Source organism: Primulina tabacum, chromosome 6 (assembly GCF_025594145.1).
Source record: "Primulina tabacum isolate GXHZ01 chromosome 6, ASM2559414v2, whole genome shotgun sequence".
NCBI classification, from domain to species: Eukaryota; Viridiplantae; Streptophyta; class Magnoliopsida; order Lamiales; family Gesneriaceae; genus Primulina; species Primulina tabacum.
The window spans coordinates 36690019-36712180 of record NC_134555.1 but is presented as its reverse complement, the minus strand read 5'-3'; the positions used below and the strand labels follow the sequence as shown (position 1 = coordinate 36712180).

The following is a 22162-nucleotide window of genomic DNA, read 5'->3' as shown; positions in this document are numbered from 1 at the left end:
AATTAATTCATATAAGTATGACTCAAAGTGCATAGATGATGTCTCAAAACATGATACAAAACTAGTTTGTGCTCAAACCCTTCGGCTACAACTACAGCTCATCTCAATCAATTCTAGGTGTGATGTAATTTCTTGAGTGTTCAAAAATCTAGAAAGTCAATTAGTGTATCATGTAATCACTAGTGCGGTTTCTCAAAGAATAACCAAAAAAAAAAATTTCATGCTCGAGGATTAATCATTGAAGCATTTGCTAAGTGTTGTTTAATAATTCCCCCCACACTTAAGATTTACACTGTCCTCAGTGTCATGCCATTCAAAAAGAATATAGAATTTGGATGTAGAATAGTAAGAAAACACTTCCCTGGCAGTGTGCTTTAATATCCTAGGAGTACAACATGGGGATGGTAGAATTCCTCAGTGCTGGCAATCTCTTATTTCAACAGTTTAGCTTTTCCAGAGTCTACGTCATCTTACTTCATTCCAATATCCCTACACACACCAAAATCACAGACGATTAAACTAACAAAATGAAAAAGAACTAATAAAATGAAACTAAATAAAATAAATCACTGGGTTGCCTCCTAGCAAGCACTATATTCATTGTCTATAGCTTGACTACGGAAAAGCATCCATCAAATAGCGGCTTCTGCCCATAGTAAATATTATACAATATTACATATGGGTCTTGATTATATGTGCCCTCAAGCTTGGCATGATATTGACATTGCACGCTCGTCGCTCCAACAACACTCGGCAAAGACTGATTATTAGGGGAAGAACAATCTAATCTATGATAAAGCTCGTAGAGGATGTAATATTCTTGAGTTTGCGTTGATGGAAATAAATAATCTGTTGGTGGAATATATGTTAAGATCATGTATGAGTTCAAATCCTTCGACTTGTGTTCTTCTACATCCTCCAACTTCTCTTCTGTCTCATCTTCGCATAGGAATTCCTCGAAGAATTATTCTTCCTTCAAAAATAAATATTTTAAATGAGGAGGAAGTGGTTTGAGTTCGAGGAATTGCGGTTCTTCTATGGAAGGTTTAAGTGATTTTGGAATATGTACAAGCTCCCCAATCTTCGAATTCACAGATCTTGGCAGAGGCTTTGATCCTTCCAAGTAGTTCATACATTCCTCCACCTCTTCTCTGTCTGATTCCGTGGACTTTGGGTTCACCAAAAGCATCTCCAGTGGGTCTTCAATAAAAGTATCCTTCACACTACACTCAACAATATTTTCAATAGCATATATTCTATAACAATCAGAAGATCCAGGATATTTCATACTGCGAAAAACATTAAAAGTTACCTTCTCATCATTCAACCTCAAAACTAACTCACCTTTTGGCACATCTATGAGATCTCTTCCAGTAGCTAAGAAGGGACGACCTAAAATTAAGGGGATCTCACGATCCTCCTCCATGTCTAGCACAACAAAGTCAACTGGAAATATAAATTTATCATCCTTAACCAAAACATCCTTTATAACCCCTCTAGGATATTTAATAGATCTATCAGCAAGTTGAAGGGAAATAGTGGTTGGTTTAACTTCTCCAATCCCCAATTTCTCAAAACAAGAATAAGGCATAAGATTTATGCTAGCACCAAGATCACACAATGCCTTGTTAAAATTAGAATTTCCTATAGTGCAAGGAATGGAGAAACTACCTGGATCCTTAAGCTTTTGAGGTAATTTATTTTGCAAAATAGCTGAACACTCCTCAGAAAGCTTAACAGTTTCAAAATCAACAAGTTTCATATTTTTAGTCAAAATATCTTTCAAGAATTTAGCATAAGAAGGCATTTTAGCCAAAGCCTCAACAAAAGGAATATTTATGTGCAATTTCTTAAAAACTTCAAGAAATTTCGAAAATTGTTGATCCAATTGTAGCTGCCTTGCTCTTTGAGGAAAAGGAAGTGTATTAATATCAATATTATCATTAGAATCAAATTTCTTACCTTTCTTACCTGTCTTCCGTGTAGTCCGAGGGTTCTGTTCCTTAGCATCTTCCATTTTTGGTTTCATTCCTCCATCATTCTTTGCCTCCATATCTGTAGAATTCTGCCTCTTTGGTTCCTCTTCATCGGCCTTGATCACTGTACTCACTGCATTCACTCCTTTCGGATTTTTCTCAGTATCACTTGGTAGTGTTCCAAGGGGTCGATTTGCTAATTGATTGGCTATTTGACCCATTTGAGCATCCAACCTTCGTAAGATAGCATCATGATTCTGCAGTCTCGTCTCCATCCCCACAACATGTTTCATCATAAAATCCTCATAAATTGGTCTTTGATCTTCTTGCTTGAATCCTGGAGGCGCTGCAGGTACCAATAATCCTTGTTGTCTCACTTGTTGAGGAATGGGCGATGGAAGAATATGTGTTGGATTAAGGGAATTCTCCGTATTCTTCCAAGACAAATTAGGGTGATGCTTCCATCCTGGATTGTATGTGGAACTGTATGGATTTGATTGCTGTCTCCATTGATTCCCCACAAAATTCATCGCTTCTTCATCAAAAATGGGTCGTTCCTCGATGAATATTCCTTGGACCTGATTTGCTTGATTTGATTTCAGCTGAGAGAATTGATGGGCCAACCCATCAATCTTAGCAGTAAGTGCATTCAACACATCCATTTCAAGAACTCCGGCCTTCTTTTCTCGTTTAATATCTGGCCAACCCGCACTATTTTCAGCCATATTTGAAATTATTTCAAGTGCAACTCGTGGAGTCTTCCTGTATAAGCTACCATTGGCTGCCGCATCTAGCATGGGACGCACGGAAGGATCAACTCCGTTATAGAAAATCTGAACTTGTTCAGATGAAGAGAAACCATGTTGAGGACACCTCCTCAACATCTTTCTAAATCTTTCCCAAGTTGTATGTAATGTCTCCCCATCTTTCCGGCGAAAAGATGAAATATCCATACGCAGTTGTGCTAGCTTGGTGGGTGGAAAATATTGATTCATGAACATTTCTACCAAACCATTCCATGTAGTAATAGAGCCAGCTGGTAGATCTCTAAGCCATTCTGGTGCTTCACCATGCAAAGAGAAAGGGAATGGTCTCAATCTTATGGCATCCGTGCTCACTCCATTGAATTTGATTGTGTCACAGATAGATAGAAATCCCTCCAGATGTGCATTAGGATCCTCGGTCTGCGATCCTCCAAATCTTACTTGATATTGTATCATTTGAATGATGGATGGCTTCAACTCAAAATTATTTGCTTCCACAGTAGGGCGAGTGATGCTAGAACCATAACCTCCAGTAGTTTGTCTAGTAAGATCATAGACAGTGCAATCATCTTCCTCGTTGTCCATTACTTCCATCCCTGCAGTTTCAACTTTCTACTCTTGTTTTAATTGTTCTTCCTCGTCAAAGTCTGAGGATTTCTCCCTTTGTGCTCTACGTCTCCGTCTAAAAGTATTCTCAATCTCTGGATCAAATGGCTCTAATTCTGTGTCTCCTCTAGCACGGCTCATGCACAGCTAGATAAATCATGAAGATAAGAAGCAAACTTCAAACGTACGAATATGCGGAGAATCAAAAAAATTAAATAAAAACCTAATCTCAAGAAAATAATAAATCCTAATATTAAACAATTCAATCCCTGGCAACGGCGCCAAAAACTTAACCGACGATTTCGGTTGGAAATAAATCTAGCAAGCGGACTAGGTCAAGTAATAGTATTTGGAGATGAGTCCACGTATCGTACCCACAGAGATCGATGTTTAATTACTAGAATATGAATTATTTTTCCTAATTTAGGCTAATAAAGTTCAAATGATGGGAGATAGATTAATCAAAACTAAATTAAACAATTTAAATAAATTAACTAAAGCAAAAAAATCCAAATTATTAAATTAGACGAAAATTCAAATTATTTAAAAACGACTAAGGCGCACAACGGTACCGAGACAACTTATAATATACGTGTCAAATTCATATTCATTAAATTAATTATTTAATTCACGACGGAATTCCCAAAATTATTTATTAAACGATTCCCCGAATTAATAAACCTAATTAAATCTAACAGTCCAATTATTCCTAACTGAATTTAATTAGATTCAACCGCATTAGATCGCTGTGAAATTCCAGTTTTTCAACCTAAAATCGCACACTGAAATCGAATACTATTTCTAGTCAATTTAACCATGTGTTGATTGATGTGTGAAGCAAATATTAATCTATCGCCTTCCGGTTTTAGATTAACCAACAAATATTCAATTTAATTGGCCAGATTAAAAAAACACGTGATAAACGACATCAATCAATGAATAAAATAAATAATCTAATTGAATTAAACTCAAAACATCAAAAAATAATATGTCTCGGCCCTATCATGGCCTTAGTCTATAAAAATCTACTCCATAAACTTAAAATAAAAGTCAAAATCAGTGTTCAAATTAAATGAAGAAAACATAGTTAAGAAAGAAGGAAAAGAATTCTCAATGATTTGTAGCGTGTGTGCGGAATTCCTCTTGCTTCTGCCCTTCACTCTTCCTCCCTTATGTTCTTCTTCCGCGGTGATACTACTTCACAGTAGCTTCTGTTCCCCTCTCTTCCGCGGTCTTCTGCGCTTCTTTCTTCCTGTGTCGGCTCCTTCTCTGTACGCTTTTCTTCCTTTTATTCTTCTAAATGGGCCTATCCTTGTATTCTTTTTTAAGCTCATCTCCACTTAAACCTTGTAGATAATAAGATTGAAGATTTTATTTGCAAATATTAGACTCCATCTTTATCAAGAACTTCAATAATATCAAGATAATAAAATAAAAATATTTTATTTTCTTTGAAGTCTTGTAAATTTATTTTATTTCCAAATTTAATCATTTTTCATCTTTTATTTAAATCTACAATTATTAATTCAATTAAGCACATAAATAGGGATAAAAATATTAGATAAAGGCAAATATTATTAAATCAAATCCCTAAAATATTTTCAAGATTTGGCCTTATCACCTCCATCTGCTTCTTTTTCCCAGTAATTTAAATTTATAGATGAAAAAGTTATTATACATTTAAGAGTACATTCAGCACATATATTTATATATATTTGTACCCTAGCAAATACAAAATTGTGACTAATTTATCGTAAAAAAGTTGATAAGGACTTAAAAAATAAATGATAAATATACATGCAATTTAATCTCATCAAAGAGTATCAATAAATAGGATCAACTCTTTCAAAAATGTTCGTATTCCTTGCATGCATGCGCCAGGCTTGAATTCTCTCGGTAGTTTTTTCTTAAACCACTTCAACCTAGCTGCCGAAGTAGTAAACATTTCAAATTTCATGTCTACCCGAACTCGTACCCGATTCCACGACGAGCAAGAAAAGGAGCAACGAAAGAAAATGCGCATAATATCCTCATCCATCACGTTGGTCTCAGATACGGTATCTTGATATATAAATATGAAAATAAAGAATAAAATTGGCTATCGAGATATTTACGTAAAAAATCCCTAAAAATTATTAGGGTAAAAACCACGAGCAAGATGAAAAGAATTTCACTATAATATTTTATGGTGTACAATACTCACTGTGATTCCAAAGAGAACACGCAATCTCTTAATACAATAGAACAAACGTCTAACAATTATTATAGAACTAAACAATCAAATGTTATTAGATGAGAGAAAAGAACTGAGAATGAGATAATATCTGAATGATGAATGAAGCTCTATTTATGGAGCTTCTAGTCAGTGTGAAAACGCGTATGAATTAAAACGCGTCCCGTCTAAATGCTCTATTTGTCAAATATTGCATCACCCATAATTAATGCATTTAATGAATTTCCTGTATTGTCATTCATTTTTTGCCGGCACACCACACCGCGAAACCGTTCTCCATGACACCGGAGGTCCCTTTTGCTTGAAAAAATTATAAGCATGCAATGTACCAGAATTCCAAGTTGAAAACCAAGATGTCGAATCAAATATGAAGCAATTCTTCTGGATTAATGCCAAGCAAATTTTATATATATTTTCATCAAAGCCAAATCAACGTGTCGTGCCTCCATCTTGATTCATGCTATGAGTTGTGGCGTACGTATTGAATTAAAATTTGATCTGGTGACCACATATTTGAGACCAGATTTTTTAAATCTAAGGCACATGTATATTATATATTGATCGCATACGTACGTATCTGTCTTCAAATACTCGTATACATATATATCTAATATTTGCAGGTAAAAAATATTAATTTTACATTATATTTCTACTCTTGATCTTATAATATTATATATGAAATTTAATTTTGTGTAAATACTAATACTAATATATTAAATAAGGTTGGCGTGCGGAATGGTAAGCTTTAGGTGGCAGGTTTGTGCGGCGTTAAAGCCCATCCAGTCCTAGTTTACAGCTTTTTACATACACGCTTTTTCTCCATTAACATTTGTTCACGCGTCGTATATTTATACAAGTTTTTTTCATATCAATATTATAGAAATTAGTGTTATGTTAGGAAAAAATTTGTACACTAATCTATGTTGACAAAACTTTGTGTGAGACAGATCTCTTATCTGGGTCATCCATGAAAAAGTATTACTTTTTATGCTGATAATATTACTTTTTATTGTGGATATCGGTAAGATTGACACGTCTCACAGGCAAAAATTTGACATAAATATTTGGCATTTTATTCTTATTAATTATGATGTCAAAAAAGGTTAAAATGGGATGACGTATAACATGATGCAATTAAGAATTAAAAATGAACTGAGCAATGATGAAACTTTTCCGCTGTTTCACGCTCCAATGGCATTACGCATGGCTTATAAGTTCATACATGATATATTGATTGCTTTTACGTTATATTTATTATATAAAATCATATTATTTAATTATATTATTAGCTTAAGCGATTGAATTTTTTTAAAAAAAATTTATTCACACTAATTTTAAAATATCATTCATTCATGAAGTACAATCAATTTGTTACTATAAAAATATATAATTTGAATCACTAATTAAAATTAATACTTAGCTTTTAGAGATACTATAATGGCTTAAGATGACATAAATAAGAATTACATATTTATATAACACAAAAACATTTATCGACAGTTTGACAAATCGATTTTGTGAGACTGATATCTTCTTTTAGTAACTCATTAAAAAATATTATTTTTTATGTTAAAAGTATTACTTATTAATGTAAATATGAATATGACTAACATGAACATGATTGACATATTAGATAAAAATTTATGAGATCGTCTAAAAAAACATATTATTAATTATTTATAGTAAGGATTTATTGAACGCTTGGACTTGGTGGTGTAACTTCGGTGTTATGTGGTGCGCGCATTTTAAAAATGTAAACTAATTAATTACTATGGACATTGGAATCACAGCCATAATCATTATGCTTCTTAGTTTGTGCATACTTACTCCGAGCAATTAATTATCCACTCAAAATAATATTACTATTTATCTGAGCACTTTTGGCTTTGAAATTCCAAATGTGTCGGGGAATATATATGGCTTTAACCTTTATAAATTCCCAATAACTCATAAATTAAGCAGTAATCTAATAATTTTGTGTGCTATAAAAAGTTGAGTTTAGTTCTTAGTGAAACAGACGAGTTGCTCGACGGAATGTAACATGCATGGCACATATTTACGAAAATTATTTTTCTTAATTTTGTAAAGAAACTTGTCTTCCCCAAAAAAAATGTACCTTAATTTTGGTGGGGTTCGATTTAATATTATTTATGTTGAGTTGAAAAAGAGCATCGAGCTCGAGATTTCGTCTATAAATTAAACTTTCACCAAAGTTGGTTTTTATCTGTCTTTAATATTCAATAATCGGTATCAGAGCCAAGGTCACGGGTTCGATTCTATTTTATTGCAAAGAGTGCAATTACTGATAAGGAGATTGTTGGGTGCAATAATTGTCCCTGCTTGGTAGAGTAATCGAATCGTGGTGCTTAAGCTGCTGTGCAATTTAAAATATTTGAGTTGCACCATTACCGTCATATATAGCTTTTAATAAAGCGGTAAGCACTCAGTCCTACAATTGGTATCAGAGCTTGACAGGAATTGTTTCATCTATTGTGCAGTAATTTTGAGTGATCACAGAGAGAATGAGCGACGACAAGACTTTGACGACAATTCCTCATTTTGATGGTCATTATGATCATTGGAGTGAGCTGATGGAAAATTTGCTCAGAGCCAAGGATTTATGGATCTTGGTTGAGAAAGGGTTAAACGAACCTAAACCAAAAGCTCAATTGTAGGGCACTTAACTCTTAATCATTATTACAATGTAATTTGATTAGGGTTAATTAATTACAGCGGAAAACGAGTTTAAATTTTCTTTACAATGAGCCCAAAACATCTTATTTGAATACTAAAAATAGTATTTCATCTCACATCATAAAATATGCCCACACATAATCAAACACAAAGACACAAAAACAATCATATCCTCGGAACATGCCCCGGTATATAGATACATATATATACATACTGGGATAGACCACTAAACCTCAGCTCAAACTGTGACTCCCTTCAGAAGCACCCTCTCCAGTTTTCTGATATCCTGGAATACATGTCATTGTCCACATACAAAGATAACAACAGCTCCCTCTGGGGTGAGCAAAGTTCAGTATAAAATAACCACAATATATACCACAGATATCTAAATAATGATATATGATATGCAATGCATGTATGTCGTGGAGGTATCAGGTCAAATGTCCATCCACTGAGCACATGTCAGAATCAATCGAATCACTATCAAATCAATGCTCGAGCTGGCACACCGACCTCAATCAGGGATACTCATATGATAAAGTCGACAAAGCGTCATCAAATCTCAAATCTCAATCAATCATCGGGGCCACAAATGATTATGTTTTAAGGGTCATGTAATACCAAACATAGCATCGTGTTCACAAACCCCAGAATCAAATCAAATCATATCATGGTATCCAAGGATCATAGCTCAACGTGCATGTCATGTATGCCACATAAACTCAACAAATAAGACATATAGACATGCATTTTCAATCCAATTAATCAAACATATATCATATAATACAGATACATGTCGTATGTTACCCGGTCGCAATATACTTAAATTCTTCGTTCCAGTCGACGTAGCTTGAAGATATCAGTATAATAATCTACCTACATCAATAACATAATCATTTCAATCAATAACATCATTCAAAATCAACAATATAAGTTTCAAATATCTTTTGAAACTTTAAAAATTCATATCAAATCGAAATCATAACATAATTCAATTCCGACTTCAAAACTTAGTTTCTTGTCGGTTAATCTACCACATATATAATCAGAATTAATAATACCTGAAAAACAATGCTTCAATCTCAATCCAACGATTAAAATTCTCTAATTATAATAAATTGAGAATAATTCAAAATAACATCACCATAATCATCTCTTCTTCGTTAGCATCATATAATATTCGACAATGTTCAATTTCTGTATTATTTAACAATTTCTCGGATTTATTCCAAAAATCGACGAATTTCAAACATCACAAAAAATATAAAATTTATACTTCAAATCGAAGACCTCGTGTCAACGATCTCAGAACTGAATTCGATTCGTCGATTGGATAAATCGATAAGTCGCACGATCGAAAAAAAATCAAAACTCTTATTTCTCTCGTCTCTCCTCTTCTACTGTAACTCTATGTTGAATTGATTCAATTCAACGTAATTTGCATATTTATCTTTTTTTTAATATTATATTATATTATATTATTAATAAATAATATAATATAATATAATATATAATATTTAACATTTTAACGCCGGTATATTTTTTTGGACCCGTCAAACGATCAAATTTTCCAAAACTCAAAACATGAAACTTTTATATCTTTGAGTTTTCTATGTTATAATCTCAAATCATTTGAACTAATATTCAGACAATCATGCTAAAAAACATAAAATATGTCATTAATTATCATTTTGTCATTAAAATTAATTCATTATTTTTCAACTTATTTACAAAATTGTCATCAAAATAAATTGAATATTTTTCAACTTATTTACAACAATGCCATTAACACTATTGTTTATTCTCGGGGTCTCACATCAATTAACTAAATCCCAGCATAGGCAATTTGCGGAGGCTAGAATCAATTATCACAAAGTCAAATAATATCTCTTCCAGGCCTTGGATCGCACCATCTTTGAACAAATCTTGGACCATCGTACATCCAAGATTGTTTGGGATTCCATGAAGCTCAAGTTTGGAGGCAATCCCAATGTGAAGAAATCTCTTCTCAACTCTCTCAGAAGAGAATTCGAAGTCCTGGCTATGAAAAGAGATGAAACAATCACAGAGTATTTTGCAAGAGTCATGACCGTCTCTAACAAAATGCGCAGCAATGGAGAAGAGATGCCCGACTCAAAGATTGTGGAGAAGATCCTACGGACCCTCACCGAGAAGTTTACCTATGTTGTGGTGTCTATCAAGGAAGCCAAAGATATTGACAACATATCCATCGATGAATTACAAAGTTCATTGGTGGTACATGAGCAAAAATTTCGACGGTTGAACAACGAGGACAAGGATCAAGTTCTGAAGGTAGAGGACTGGTCTGGGTCGAGAGGCAGAGGAAGGACACAGTTTAACAAAGCGGCTGTTAAATGCTATAAATGTCACAACTTGGGTCATTTCCAGTATGAATGCCCAGAATTGAACAAGTAGGCACATTATGCAGAAATAGAAGAGGAAGAAGAATTATTATTGAAGGCTTATGTGGACTTACATGAAGCCAAGAGAAGTGATGTGTGGTTCATAGACTCTGGTTGTTCAAACCATATGTGTGCTAATCAAGGTATGTTTACAAGCTTGAATACCACATTTTGCCATACTGTTAAGCTTGGTAACAACACCAGCATGAAAGTTGTTGGAAAATGAGTTATCAAATTGAAATTGAAAGGAGTTAACTATGTCATTGGTGATGTATACTATGAACCTGATCTTAAGAATAACCTCTTAAGTGTTGGGCAACTTCAAAAGAATAGATTGACAGTGATATTCAAGGATGGTACATGCAACATTTCTCATCCCCAGAGAGGCACAATAGTAGAATGTCTCATTAGCACAAACATAATGTTTGTTCCGTTAAATGAAACTTCTGGCAAAGTCTCTGAGGACAAATGTCTCATTCTCAATACTAAAGATCAATCTCAGCTTTGGCATCATCATTATGGGCATCTCAGTTACAAAGGTCTTCATTCTCTACATTTCAAGCAGATGGTGAGTGGATTGCCAAAAATCATTGTAACGTACCGTACTTTTACTACTCAAAATTTGCGGAAGAATTAAAATTTTTCTTAAATAAACGTGAACATTCAAAATTTGCTAAAATAAATAAACTGTACGCCTCACAAGTTGTCGCAACAACAGATTTGAAAGTTAAGGTTTGACAAAAGTGTTCAATATTTTCATAAAGCTTAAAACATGGCGGTCCTCGGGTTTAGCCTCCCGCTTAGTCCAAGCCTGCTCTTCGGTCCCCACCTTCGGTCTCCTCATAAACATCCTCACCTGCATCGATCAAGTCTAGTGAGTCTAAAGACTCAACACGTATAAACTGAAAGTAACGAGTAGTACATAATAAAATCACATGCAACTTTAAAATAGGACATACATACTGAAAACTTGAACTTGCATAATAAAATTGAACATACGTACGGTTGCGTGTTTTTCACTACCGCAAGTGTACGATGTCAAGTTTTAGTACTGGTTAGAGTACAGATATCGATCCCACGAGGAGTATGTATAAAAAATGTATATCAGTGCTCGTAATTAAAATAGTCTCAAGTTTATTTAGAAGAATCAAATAAAAGGTTGGGTTGTTTGAACGAATTAATTGAAAACAATGAATTAATTAAATCACCGAATTGAGAAATAATAATGAGAGAAAATATCTAGAGAAATGATTTCACAAAGTTTCCACGATAAATATTCACAGTTGAATTTATATTCCTGAATTCCAATTATTTAATGGCCAAGAACACTTAGATTATTTTATTCCCCCTTTCCCAAGTGACGAATACTGTATCTATCAACTTCGATTCAATTATTCCTAATTAGAATCTAAGTTTCATAGATAAATGCAAACAATGTTCTTACTAAGCCTCGCTAAAGTTATACGCCTTCCGAACGCTATAAACATTTAACGATGTGTTCTAATGATCTATAATCCTAGTCCCTCTCCCTAGTTGTAGAATTAATCAAACAACAAACAATTTATGGCCAGTAAATTGCAGTGCAATAAACATAGAGAAACACAAGTAAACATGAAATGAAATTCAATCTTATAAAATAACCACGTCAAATCATCGTGTCCACTAAGCTACATCATTCTCTAGACATTCATCAAGTGTCCACAAGTAAACATGAAATGGGAGATGGGAGATTAGTTCATCACGAAATGGGAGATTAATTCTCTAGACATTCATTGTGTCCACAAGTAAACATGAAATGGGAGATTAGTTCATCACGAAATCGAAATAAAAACGACGCATATTCAAAGTTTTAGACATTGACATATGAGAAAATAGAAATGCAAAGACAGATAACAAATCCGAAGTGTCGTTTCTGTCCCCAGATTCGTCGCTCTTCGTCTTCGTAATCGATCTTCGCGTGTCTTGCCTCCGTCTCGCCTTCGCTCCGAGTCTTCCCTCTGTATTTTCGTCCAAAACGGCGTGTAACCCCGAGTATGACTTAATTCGCGCAATTTATAATAATCTGGACGTGGCGCGCGCACGGTGGCGCATGAAATGGTGCGGTGGCGCGCGAGTTGCTGTGTCTGGCCGTGCATGTGTACGCACTGGTAGCGCGAGAGCTGGCGCGATGGCGCGTAGGCGTCTACTTGTTGGCTCGTACTTGCGCGCGCGCGGTTGCGCGTGATCTCGCGCGGGCGCGCGCGAGCTTCTGGTCATTTGCTTCATCTGTGCGCGCGAGGCTGCTTCCTTGTGCGCGCGAGGTTCTGTCCGAGTGCTTCATGGCGCTATGTTTCCTTGACTCTACTTGACTTCGTGTCAGCTATTTTCTCCATTCCTGTAATGACAACAAAAAAAACCAAAAACGCATAATTCTGTTCGAAACCAGCATAATTCAAAATGAATTCTAATATAAATTAAGTGCAAATCTTGCACTTATCACGTACATACATACTTAGACGTGCCATCAACATAAACTTTTCTTAAACGTGCTTGCATACATGAACATACTTGAACATACATAACTTCATCATTTTGCGTAAAGGATGTTTCAAAGCAAGTGACCCATAACATATTTCGCCTGATCAGACTAAACCACAGTACTGGGATGACAGGGACGTATCCACTGCCACATACATGAGATCCCCATTCATAATTTAACGGGCTGATTGGTTCACGTTCATGATTTAACGCTATCCAATCACGATCTAAACCCGTTCATATTTAACGGGGTGGAGAGGTCCTCGGCCACGTTCACCGACTTCCAAACCCATTCATAATTTGGTCACAAGACATTTAGCATACCTCAAAAAGACTTGAAATATTTTCTTTTGCACATCAACATACTTACTTGGCGTTGAGGGATTCGTTGGACTTCGATTGGGGCCGTTGCTGCACATACTAATCATGAATTTACATGCTTAACTTGCATAACTTAGACGTAGGTAATCATGCTTACTTACAATTTCATTCAATTCCTTAGGACGTTCTAAATTTCCCATGACCCGACCTTGTAAATCATCGTACTAAACCATGACATCAAACCCCGAACATGCTATATAAAATTTTTCCCAAAGTATGAAGGACACGGACCCCGTGCCTAGGTCTGGGTAGGGGTCCGTGTTTGTGCGCTAAAATGTGTCGTGCAGAAGGAGGAAGGCACGGACCCCGTGTCTAGGTCCGTGTAAGGGTCTGTGTGTGCGCGCAAATTGACACCGAAAAGAATACAAAGGCACGGACCCCGTGCTCTGGTCCGTGTGGAGGTCCGTGTCCGTGCGAAAAAATGACGATCAAGAATAGACAAAGACACGGACCCCGTGCCAGGGTCCGTGTTTGGGTCCGTGTATTCTCGTTGGACGCGAACTCACGAAAATCCTGTACGTGTCATGCTTAACATTCTAGACTCGTTTGTACGGACCAAGAACCGACACCTCGAGACACATCCTAACATGCCGAAACATCGAACCAATTACATACAAGCACCCAAAGCAACGACAACGTTCACCCTACGACACATACAATTCAAAAACGTGGCAATTGACACCAAATCGGTTCCTACGACTTCTAGTGTATTCGAGTGCCTAACAACACCGAACGACATGTCAAATAACAACCCAACATCATACTAATCATACCTAGATGCAACAACGATCACCCGTCGATTCCCAACGAAGCCTGCAACAATAAAATCTCAAAAACGCATCAACACATAATTTTCTGAAAAACGAAGTTTGAGCAGTCACACGAAAAACGTCATAACTCACTCAATTTTTATCCAAATATTTCTAATTTTATATCAAATCGAAGGTATCAAAAAATTCTACAATTTTCACGTTGAAAGTTTTCTCAGAATCCTGACCGAAAAATCTCAGTTTTCAAAATAACAGCAAAAATGGGATTTGAGATCTAAACTTATTTCAAAACCGATCCAAATCGTTTTCCGCTCAAACAACGAACGTCACCCATGAATTTTTACACATAAATAAGAACGCAACGCATAATATGACAAGATCGATGCAAAAATAACAGAATATACGTGCCTTTTGATATTTAAAATACCGTAACGACGATACCGAAGCGGAGACGGAGTGAAGGTCGATCCGGGACGAACGTGGCGCTAAATTTCTTGAAGAAAACCAACGAAAACTCGCTAGGAAATATAGAGGGATGGGGCGGCTACTTCTAGGAGTAAGAACCCTAGTAATTCTCCTCTCAAAAGTAATAAAAACTGAATGAAATAAGTGTGTGTGTGTGTGTTTTGATCGGTTCTAGGTTTGAGTAAAAGTGTGTGTGTGTGTGATTAGTAATTTAGGGAAAAATTGCTTAATTAAATAATAAATAAAACTATTTAAAATACTAACACTCTTAATTAAATCCTCTTATAAAATTAACACACCCAAAGTGCTAACTTTAAAAGTTTCAAACACTAAAATCACTGAGTAAATAAAATTAGGCTTTAAAATACTACCAACTTAATAAATTAGTTAAAATTCCCCAACCTCAACTTAAAGTAAAATACCACATTTTAAATTGCCAAAATCGTCACCTGTCTTTTCCTCGATCCCGCCTCGAGTAATCGCCTGAAACATGAAACTCGAAAAACATTTTAACGTGCATCACATAAACATAATTAATTTAAAATAATGCATTTAAATAAATCATGCATGGCTAAAAACTCAATTTAAACTTAAATAAATGCTTTAATAATTAAATAAATGCATGGGTTATACGTGTACTGAATCTGGGCACTACAGTTCCTCCCCCACTTATATAAATTTCGTCCTCGAAATTAAATCTTACCGAACAACTTCGGGTAGCGGTTCATCATGTCTGTTTCTGACTCCCAAGTGGCCTCCTCCACTGATTGGTTCAGCCACTTGACTTTGACCAGCTTTGTCACCTTGTTCCGAAGTCTCCGCTCCTGTCTGTCTAGGACCTGGACGGGTCTTTCCTCATATGACAGGTCTGGAGCCAATTGCAATGGCTCCTAACTCAAAACATGTGAAGGATTAGCTAGATACTTCCTTAACATCGAGGCGTGAAACACATTGTGTACCCCTGCCAGATTCGGCGGAAGGGCAACACGATAAGCTAGTGTCTCAACTCTGTCAAGAATCTCGAAAGGTCCAATAAATCTCGGACTCAGCTTGCCTCTTTTTCCAAATCTCATAACACCCTTCATGGGCGCTATCTTTATAAAAACGTGATCACCTATTGCAAACTCGAGATCCCTTCTCCTCTTATCGGCATAGCTTTTTTGGCGACTTTGGGCGGTCTTCATTCTGTCTCGAATCTTGACCACCACATCTGCAGTCTGCTGAACTATCTCCGGGCCAAGTTCTGCTCTTTCACCAACTTCATCCCAATGAACTGGTGATCTGCACTTCCTTCCATACAATGCTTCGTAGGGAGCCATACCTATCGATGATTGGAAACTGTTGTTGTATGTAAACTCCACTAGAGGTATCTTCGATTCCCAAGTCCCTTGGAAATCGATCATACAGGCCCGCAATAAATCCTCCAAAATCTGGATCACTCGCTCAGACTGGCCATCCGTCTGCGGGTGAAAGGCCGTACTGAAAAGCAATTTCGTCCCCATGGTTGCATGTAGGCTCTTCCAAAAGGACGATGTGGACCTCGGGTCCCTGTCGGACACAATAGAAACTGGGATCCCATGCAATCAAACAATCTCCCGGATATAAAGCTCCGTGTATTGCGTCATGGAGAAAGTAGTCTTTACTGGTAAAAAGTGCGCTGATTTAGTGAGTCGGTCCACTATAACCCAAATGGCATTCGATCCTCTGACTGACTTTGGCAACCCAACCACAAAGTCCATTGTAATATTCTCCGATTTCCACTCTGGGATGGGGAGTGGCTTAACCAATCCTGCTGGCCTCTGATGCTCTGCTTTCACCTGCTGACAAGTGAGGCATTCAGACACAAATCTGCGGATATCTCTCTTCATTCCTGGCCACCAATACAGAATCTGTAGATCCTTGTACATTTTGGTGCCTCCTGGGTGGATGGAATACGGAGATGCATGTGCCTCTGTCAGAATATCCTCTCTGATCGAATCGACGCTAGGCACCCACATTCTGTCTCTGTATCTCACAATATCATCTGACACTGTGTAGAGTACACTTACCTTGGCTTCATCTTTCATCCCCCATTTCTGTAACTGCTCGTCTGAAGGCTGACTTGCAAGAATACGGTCTAGCAGAGAAGATTGGACTGTCAGATTAGACAGCCTCGGAGCTTTACCCTTGCGATACACTTCTAAACCAAACCTCTGAATCTCATACTGAAGAGGTCTCTGCACTGACAACTGAGCTATGACTGCAACTTTCCTGCTCAAGGCATCTGCGACGACATTAGCCTTTCTCGGATGGTAGCTAATCTCGCAGTTGTAGTCTTTCACCAACTCTAACCACCGTCTCTGTCTCATATTTAGTTCTTTCTGTGTGAAGAAATACTTGAGACTCTTGTGATCCGTGAATATCTGACACTTCTCGCCGTACAAGTAGTGTCTCCAAATCTTCAATGCAAAGACAACGGCGGCTAATTCTAAATCATGCGTCGGGTAATTCTTCTCATGTACCTTTAACTGTCTGGAAGCATAAGCTATCACCCGACCCTGCTGCAACAAGACTGCGTCTAAACCAAGTTTAGATGCAACGGTGTATAGCACAAAATCACCTTGCCCCGTTTGCATGGCTAACACTGGTGCTGAAACAAGAGCTTGCTTCAAAGTATCGAAGCTCTTCTAACACTCGTCACTCCACACAAACTTAGCATTTTTCTTGGTCAGTGAAGTGAGTGGCACTGCTATCGAAGAAAACCCTTGAATGAACTTACGGTAGTAACCGGCTAAGCCCAGAAAACTGCGGATCTCAGAAGCATTTCTTGGTTCAACCCAATCCTTAACTGTCGCTACCTTGATTGGATCCACCCCAATTTCACTGCTAGAAATGATATGACCCAAAAAGGCTACCTTCTCCAACCAAAACTCACATTTACTGAACTTCGCAAACAACTTGCGGCCCTGCAAAACATGCAACATTGTCCTCAAATGCTGGATATGCTCCTCATGGTTATTCGAGTAAATGAGAATGTTGTCAATAAATAATATGACGAACTAATCAAGGTAAGGCTGAAATACTCGGTTCATGAGGTCCATGAAAATTGCTGGAGCATTCGTCAGTCCAAACGGCATCACTAAGAACTCGTAATGCCCATACCTGGTCCTGAAGGATGTCTTGTGAACATCTGCCTCTTTCACCTTCAGCTGGTGATACCCTGATCGAAGATCTATCTTAGAGAACACTGTAGCTCCCTGCAACTGGTCGAACAAGTCTTCGATTCTAGGTAGTGGGTACTTGTTTTTTATCGTTACCTTGTTCAACTCTCGGTAATCGATGCACAGTCTCATTCTCCCATCTTTCTTCTTCACAAAGAGCACTGGTGCGCCCCACGGTGAGAAACTAGGGCGGATAAACTCCTTGTCGAGAAGCTCCTGAATCTGTTGCTTGAGTTCTAACATTTCAGCTGGAGCTAATCGGTACGGTGCTTTAGAGATTGGCACTGTGCCTGGCATGAGGTCAATAGTAAACTCCACCTCTCTATCTGGTGGAAGGCCTATGACGTCGTCAGGAAAGACGTCTGGGAAGTCTCTGACTATTGGCACCTCTGATAAAGACGGAGTGGGTATGTCAGGTGCAGAAATAATGCTGGCCAAGAAGACCTGACACCCCTTAGAAATAAGTCTCCTAGCCTGCATGTAAGAGATCATGCGAGGGAAACTTCTCCATCTGGCTGGTTCAAAAAAAAACTGCTCTATGCCCGGCGGTCTAACCAATACTGACCTCTTCTGAAAATCAATCAGAACTATGTTCCTCATCAGCCAGTCCATTCCTAAAATAATGTCGAATTCTGGCATCGACAAGACGATCAAATCAGCATACATCATGTGGCAGTGCAATTTTAGATCAATGTCTCTGACCACACTAGTAGCTGACAGTTCTTCCCCTGATGGGACTGTCACGGAATAATTCACGTCGAGTCCAATGGTCTTGATATCCAAGTGACTAGCAAATGTTTCCGAAATGAAAGAATGGGTGGCTCCTGAATCTATCAAGGCCTGAGTGGCTAATCTCTTAATGAAAATATTTCCTGAGAGACGTTAGCACAACACAAACTTATATCCCCAAAATTCTAACGTTTAATCCTAAGCATAGTAGAAAATTAATATCCCAAGTCACTCAAAAATATCACTATCACACTAATAATCCCAAGTAAAATTCCACATGCAAGGCAAAATAATACTGAGCTTAGGTATAAAAGTTTACATGTCAGTAAAGTCGTGTCTGGGTTCGCCTCCTGTGCATGCATGACGAACACTCTGCCCTGAGTTGGCTGCTTCCACTGTGGGCACTCTTTCAGCATGTGGTCAGTAGCTCCACATTTAAAACATTTCCCGGATCCCCATAAGCACTGTCTGGGATGCTGGCGATTGCACTTCTGACACACTGGGAAATTACCGGGCTTTTGAGGCGCCCCCTGCTGCTGAATCGGACCCTTGCCCTTTGGTGGTCCCTGATAAGGTTTCTTTCCTGGTGGCCCCTGATACTGTTTCTTAAATTGGGGCCTCTGATGCTGCTGCTGTTGTTGTTGCGGTGGTGTCTGATAGGGCCTTTTGCCCTGCCTGTCCGCCTCTATGTCCCTCTGGTCTTGTTCTGCTGCCAAAGCTCTAGACACGGTGTAGAGGCCCGTATTTCGTATTCATAATTTTTGCGGAATTATTAAAATTTTTCTAAATAAATAAATAACTTGCCCAATTTATATAATAAACATGTAAATAACATAACAGCGGAAGTCAACATAGTATTTCAAACAGTAGTTTAAAAATAATCCAACATGTTAAAATCGAGTTTGAATGATAAAAGGTGCATAAATTAAATCATGAGGTCCTCGGGTTTACTACTGCTGTCCCAAGATCGCTCACTGGTCAACGTCCTCCGTCTCGACCACATCAGTACCTACAACAATCAAGTCTAGTGAGTCTAAAGACTCAACATGTATATATCGTGAATAACAAGTAAATATATCATAAAATCGCATGCAACATAAAAATAAAGTATCGTAAAACGTACGGTGAAAATCGTATCATGAGTAATTATAAGTACGTGCATATCTGAAAATCATACGTAAAAGCTTTGCTCAATAGAGCTCTGTCATGTCATATCATAATTTTCTTGTAGAGATAATGTTTCTAAGCAAGTGGCCCATAACATAACGTGAGCGCCTGATCAGACTAAACCACAGTATACTAGGCGGTACAGATCAATCACAGCCCTTGGACTGGATGTCCGTACCCATACATAATCGTAAACCGGTCGTAAGTCACCGGGCGGAGAGGTCCTCGGTTGCGCCTACCGACTTCCAAACCCATAAACATAAGGTGGCCACAAGACATATAGCATATATCTCAAAAATAAATATTTTATATTTTTATGCACGTAATATAATTATAACCTTATTTTACCGGATGAGTTGGATCGTTCCCAGGCTTGCTGCGACTTAATTCTAATATGTGACACATGAAATAAATTTTAACTTGACAAAACTTAACAATAGAACCAAAAAGAGACGATTAGAACCAATAACTTGAATTTTAATTCATGGCTTCGTACCAACCCGAACCAACATTTAATCGACGTTTAACCATGATTAAAAATACCCCAAACATACTGAAAAATATGTATGATGATAATTGTACACGAAAATTGGTGAATGGAACACAACAACATAAAACACTCTTTCGAGAGTCATTTTGGCACCTTTCACCGTACATTCTCGTACGACCTCTAAACTCGACCAAATCACAAACGGCCAAAAACATGACTTTCCTAACTCATTGAGGTACTGTCCAGTCCAAGGCCACGAGCTAAAATCCAACCAAGAACTCAAACCACCTCCAAAACCGAAGCTCAAGTTGCTGTCAAAAACCAGAAATTACAGCAGCAACTATGGTGTATGTTTTGATCAGTTTATGAAACTATTGACCATTGTGGCTTGCACCACCAACCAGAGACTCTTGACAACATCCTAAGGCATGGCTTGGACCATGGCTAAGGGCTAAAAGCCAACCACAACCCAAGCAACCACTTAGAACAAGAACAGCATACCAGCCGAGAGCACCCATTCTGTGCAGTGGGATGTATTGCGTTGTTTTGTCATCTTAGATCGTTCCAGTGGCTATGTGACCAACCGTGGCTCAATCCAGACATGATGAACTGTTGTATGAACCATGGCTATGGGCTACAAGCCAGCCACAGCCCATTCAATACCTCAAAACCGAACTCACTCACCCAAAGATCAAGATTTTTAAAACCGAAGAGCACTTATCATGTTTCTGTAAAAAATCTGGGGGATCCATGAAAAAAGCTTTGAAAAGATGATTTGGTCACGTTCTAGACATGATAAGGAAGGGTTCTAACCATGGCTATAGCCCCTAGGACAGCCAAGGTTCGAACACCCCTCAAACATCTCAAGGACAGAAAATCGTGAACCAATTCTGTAGCTTGTGTGAAACATTTGCTGTCATGCTTTTGTTTGAGAGGTTTGGACTCAAAGCAATGAACCAACAACTCCCTAACACACTCTAAAACATTCCTAGAAGCAGCCTTGAGTGCCTGGAATCGAGCAACTCCCTGTAAGCAACGAAGATCAGCAAACCGTGAAGTTGAAACCAAGAGAGCCGAAAATTTCTGTACAGCTTATTGCTTGGAAAGTTGCTGTCATTTTCGATTTATTGTTTGAATCATGCATATATAATGGTTTAAAAATATCTATAGGACTTGATTGAAGAGAAAAGGAACAACATATACATGCCTGGAATTTGTTTTGACAAAAACAAATCAATACGACGAATACGAGCGGCGTAGTCGGAGTTGAATTTTCTTCTCTTGTTTCTGCTGCTGATCACGATTGTTTTCGCTGTTGGTTCTCTGCTATTTTCGAAGCTTATGGTTGTAAGTTCTGAAGGTGAAGATTCAAGGGGTGTTAAATGGGTATTGAAGTGCATTAAGGTGGAGGTTACAAGTCAAGAAGTGGAATGGATTTGAATTTGTTTCTCCTACCCTTGCTGCTGTTGGTTTATCTTTATATTTGTTGCCTAAACACGTTATTTGTTAAGGTAATTAGTTGAGGAAAAATGAGGTGTAATATTGTGTTTAAATTACTACTTATTAGTGAATTAAAATGGGAAATGAATACTCCATGAAGTGCAATTAGGAATGGTTTGAATGGAGAGTTACCAAACCTTTGAAATATTTTAAATGTTGGATCCAAAATTATTACTAATTTTCATGGTATTTTATTGTTTAACTCTTGTATTTTAATTGATGAAGGTTTTAATCATCCATTATATAT

The 22162-nt window shown here is 37.4% G+C and overlaps 1 protein-coding gene across 1 annotated transcript; it reads right to left on the bottom strand.

Moving 5' to 3' along the window:
* Positions 1 to 964: 964 nt before the first annotated feature.
* On the bottom strand, positions 965 to 3334 carry LOC142550220 (uncharacterized). Its single transcript, XM_075659458.1, has 2 exons — positions 1972 to 3334; positions 965 to 1551 (listed from the first exon to the last, which is right to left on the bottom strand). The coding sequence occupies exons 1-2, from the start codon at positions 3332 to 3334 to the stop codon at positions 965 to 967; spliced, it is 1950 nt and encodes a 649-aa protein (XP_075515573.1).
* Between the last annotated feature and the right edge of the window lie 18828 nt (positions 3335 to 22162).

Bases quoted from the DNA above. Each gene is read 5' to 3' on its own strand.
- LOC142550220 (XM_075659458.1), bottom strand. From the start codon at position 3,334: ATGGAAGTAATGGACAACGAGGAAGATGATTGCACTGTCTATGATCTT. The intron at 1,552-1,971 runs GTAAGAAAGGTA...GGATTGGAGAAG, and splicing joins TCGGACTACACGGAAGACAG to TTAAACCAACCACTATTTCC.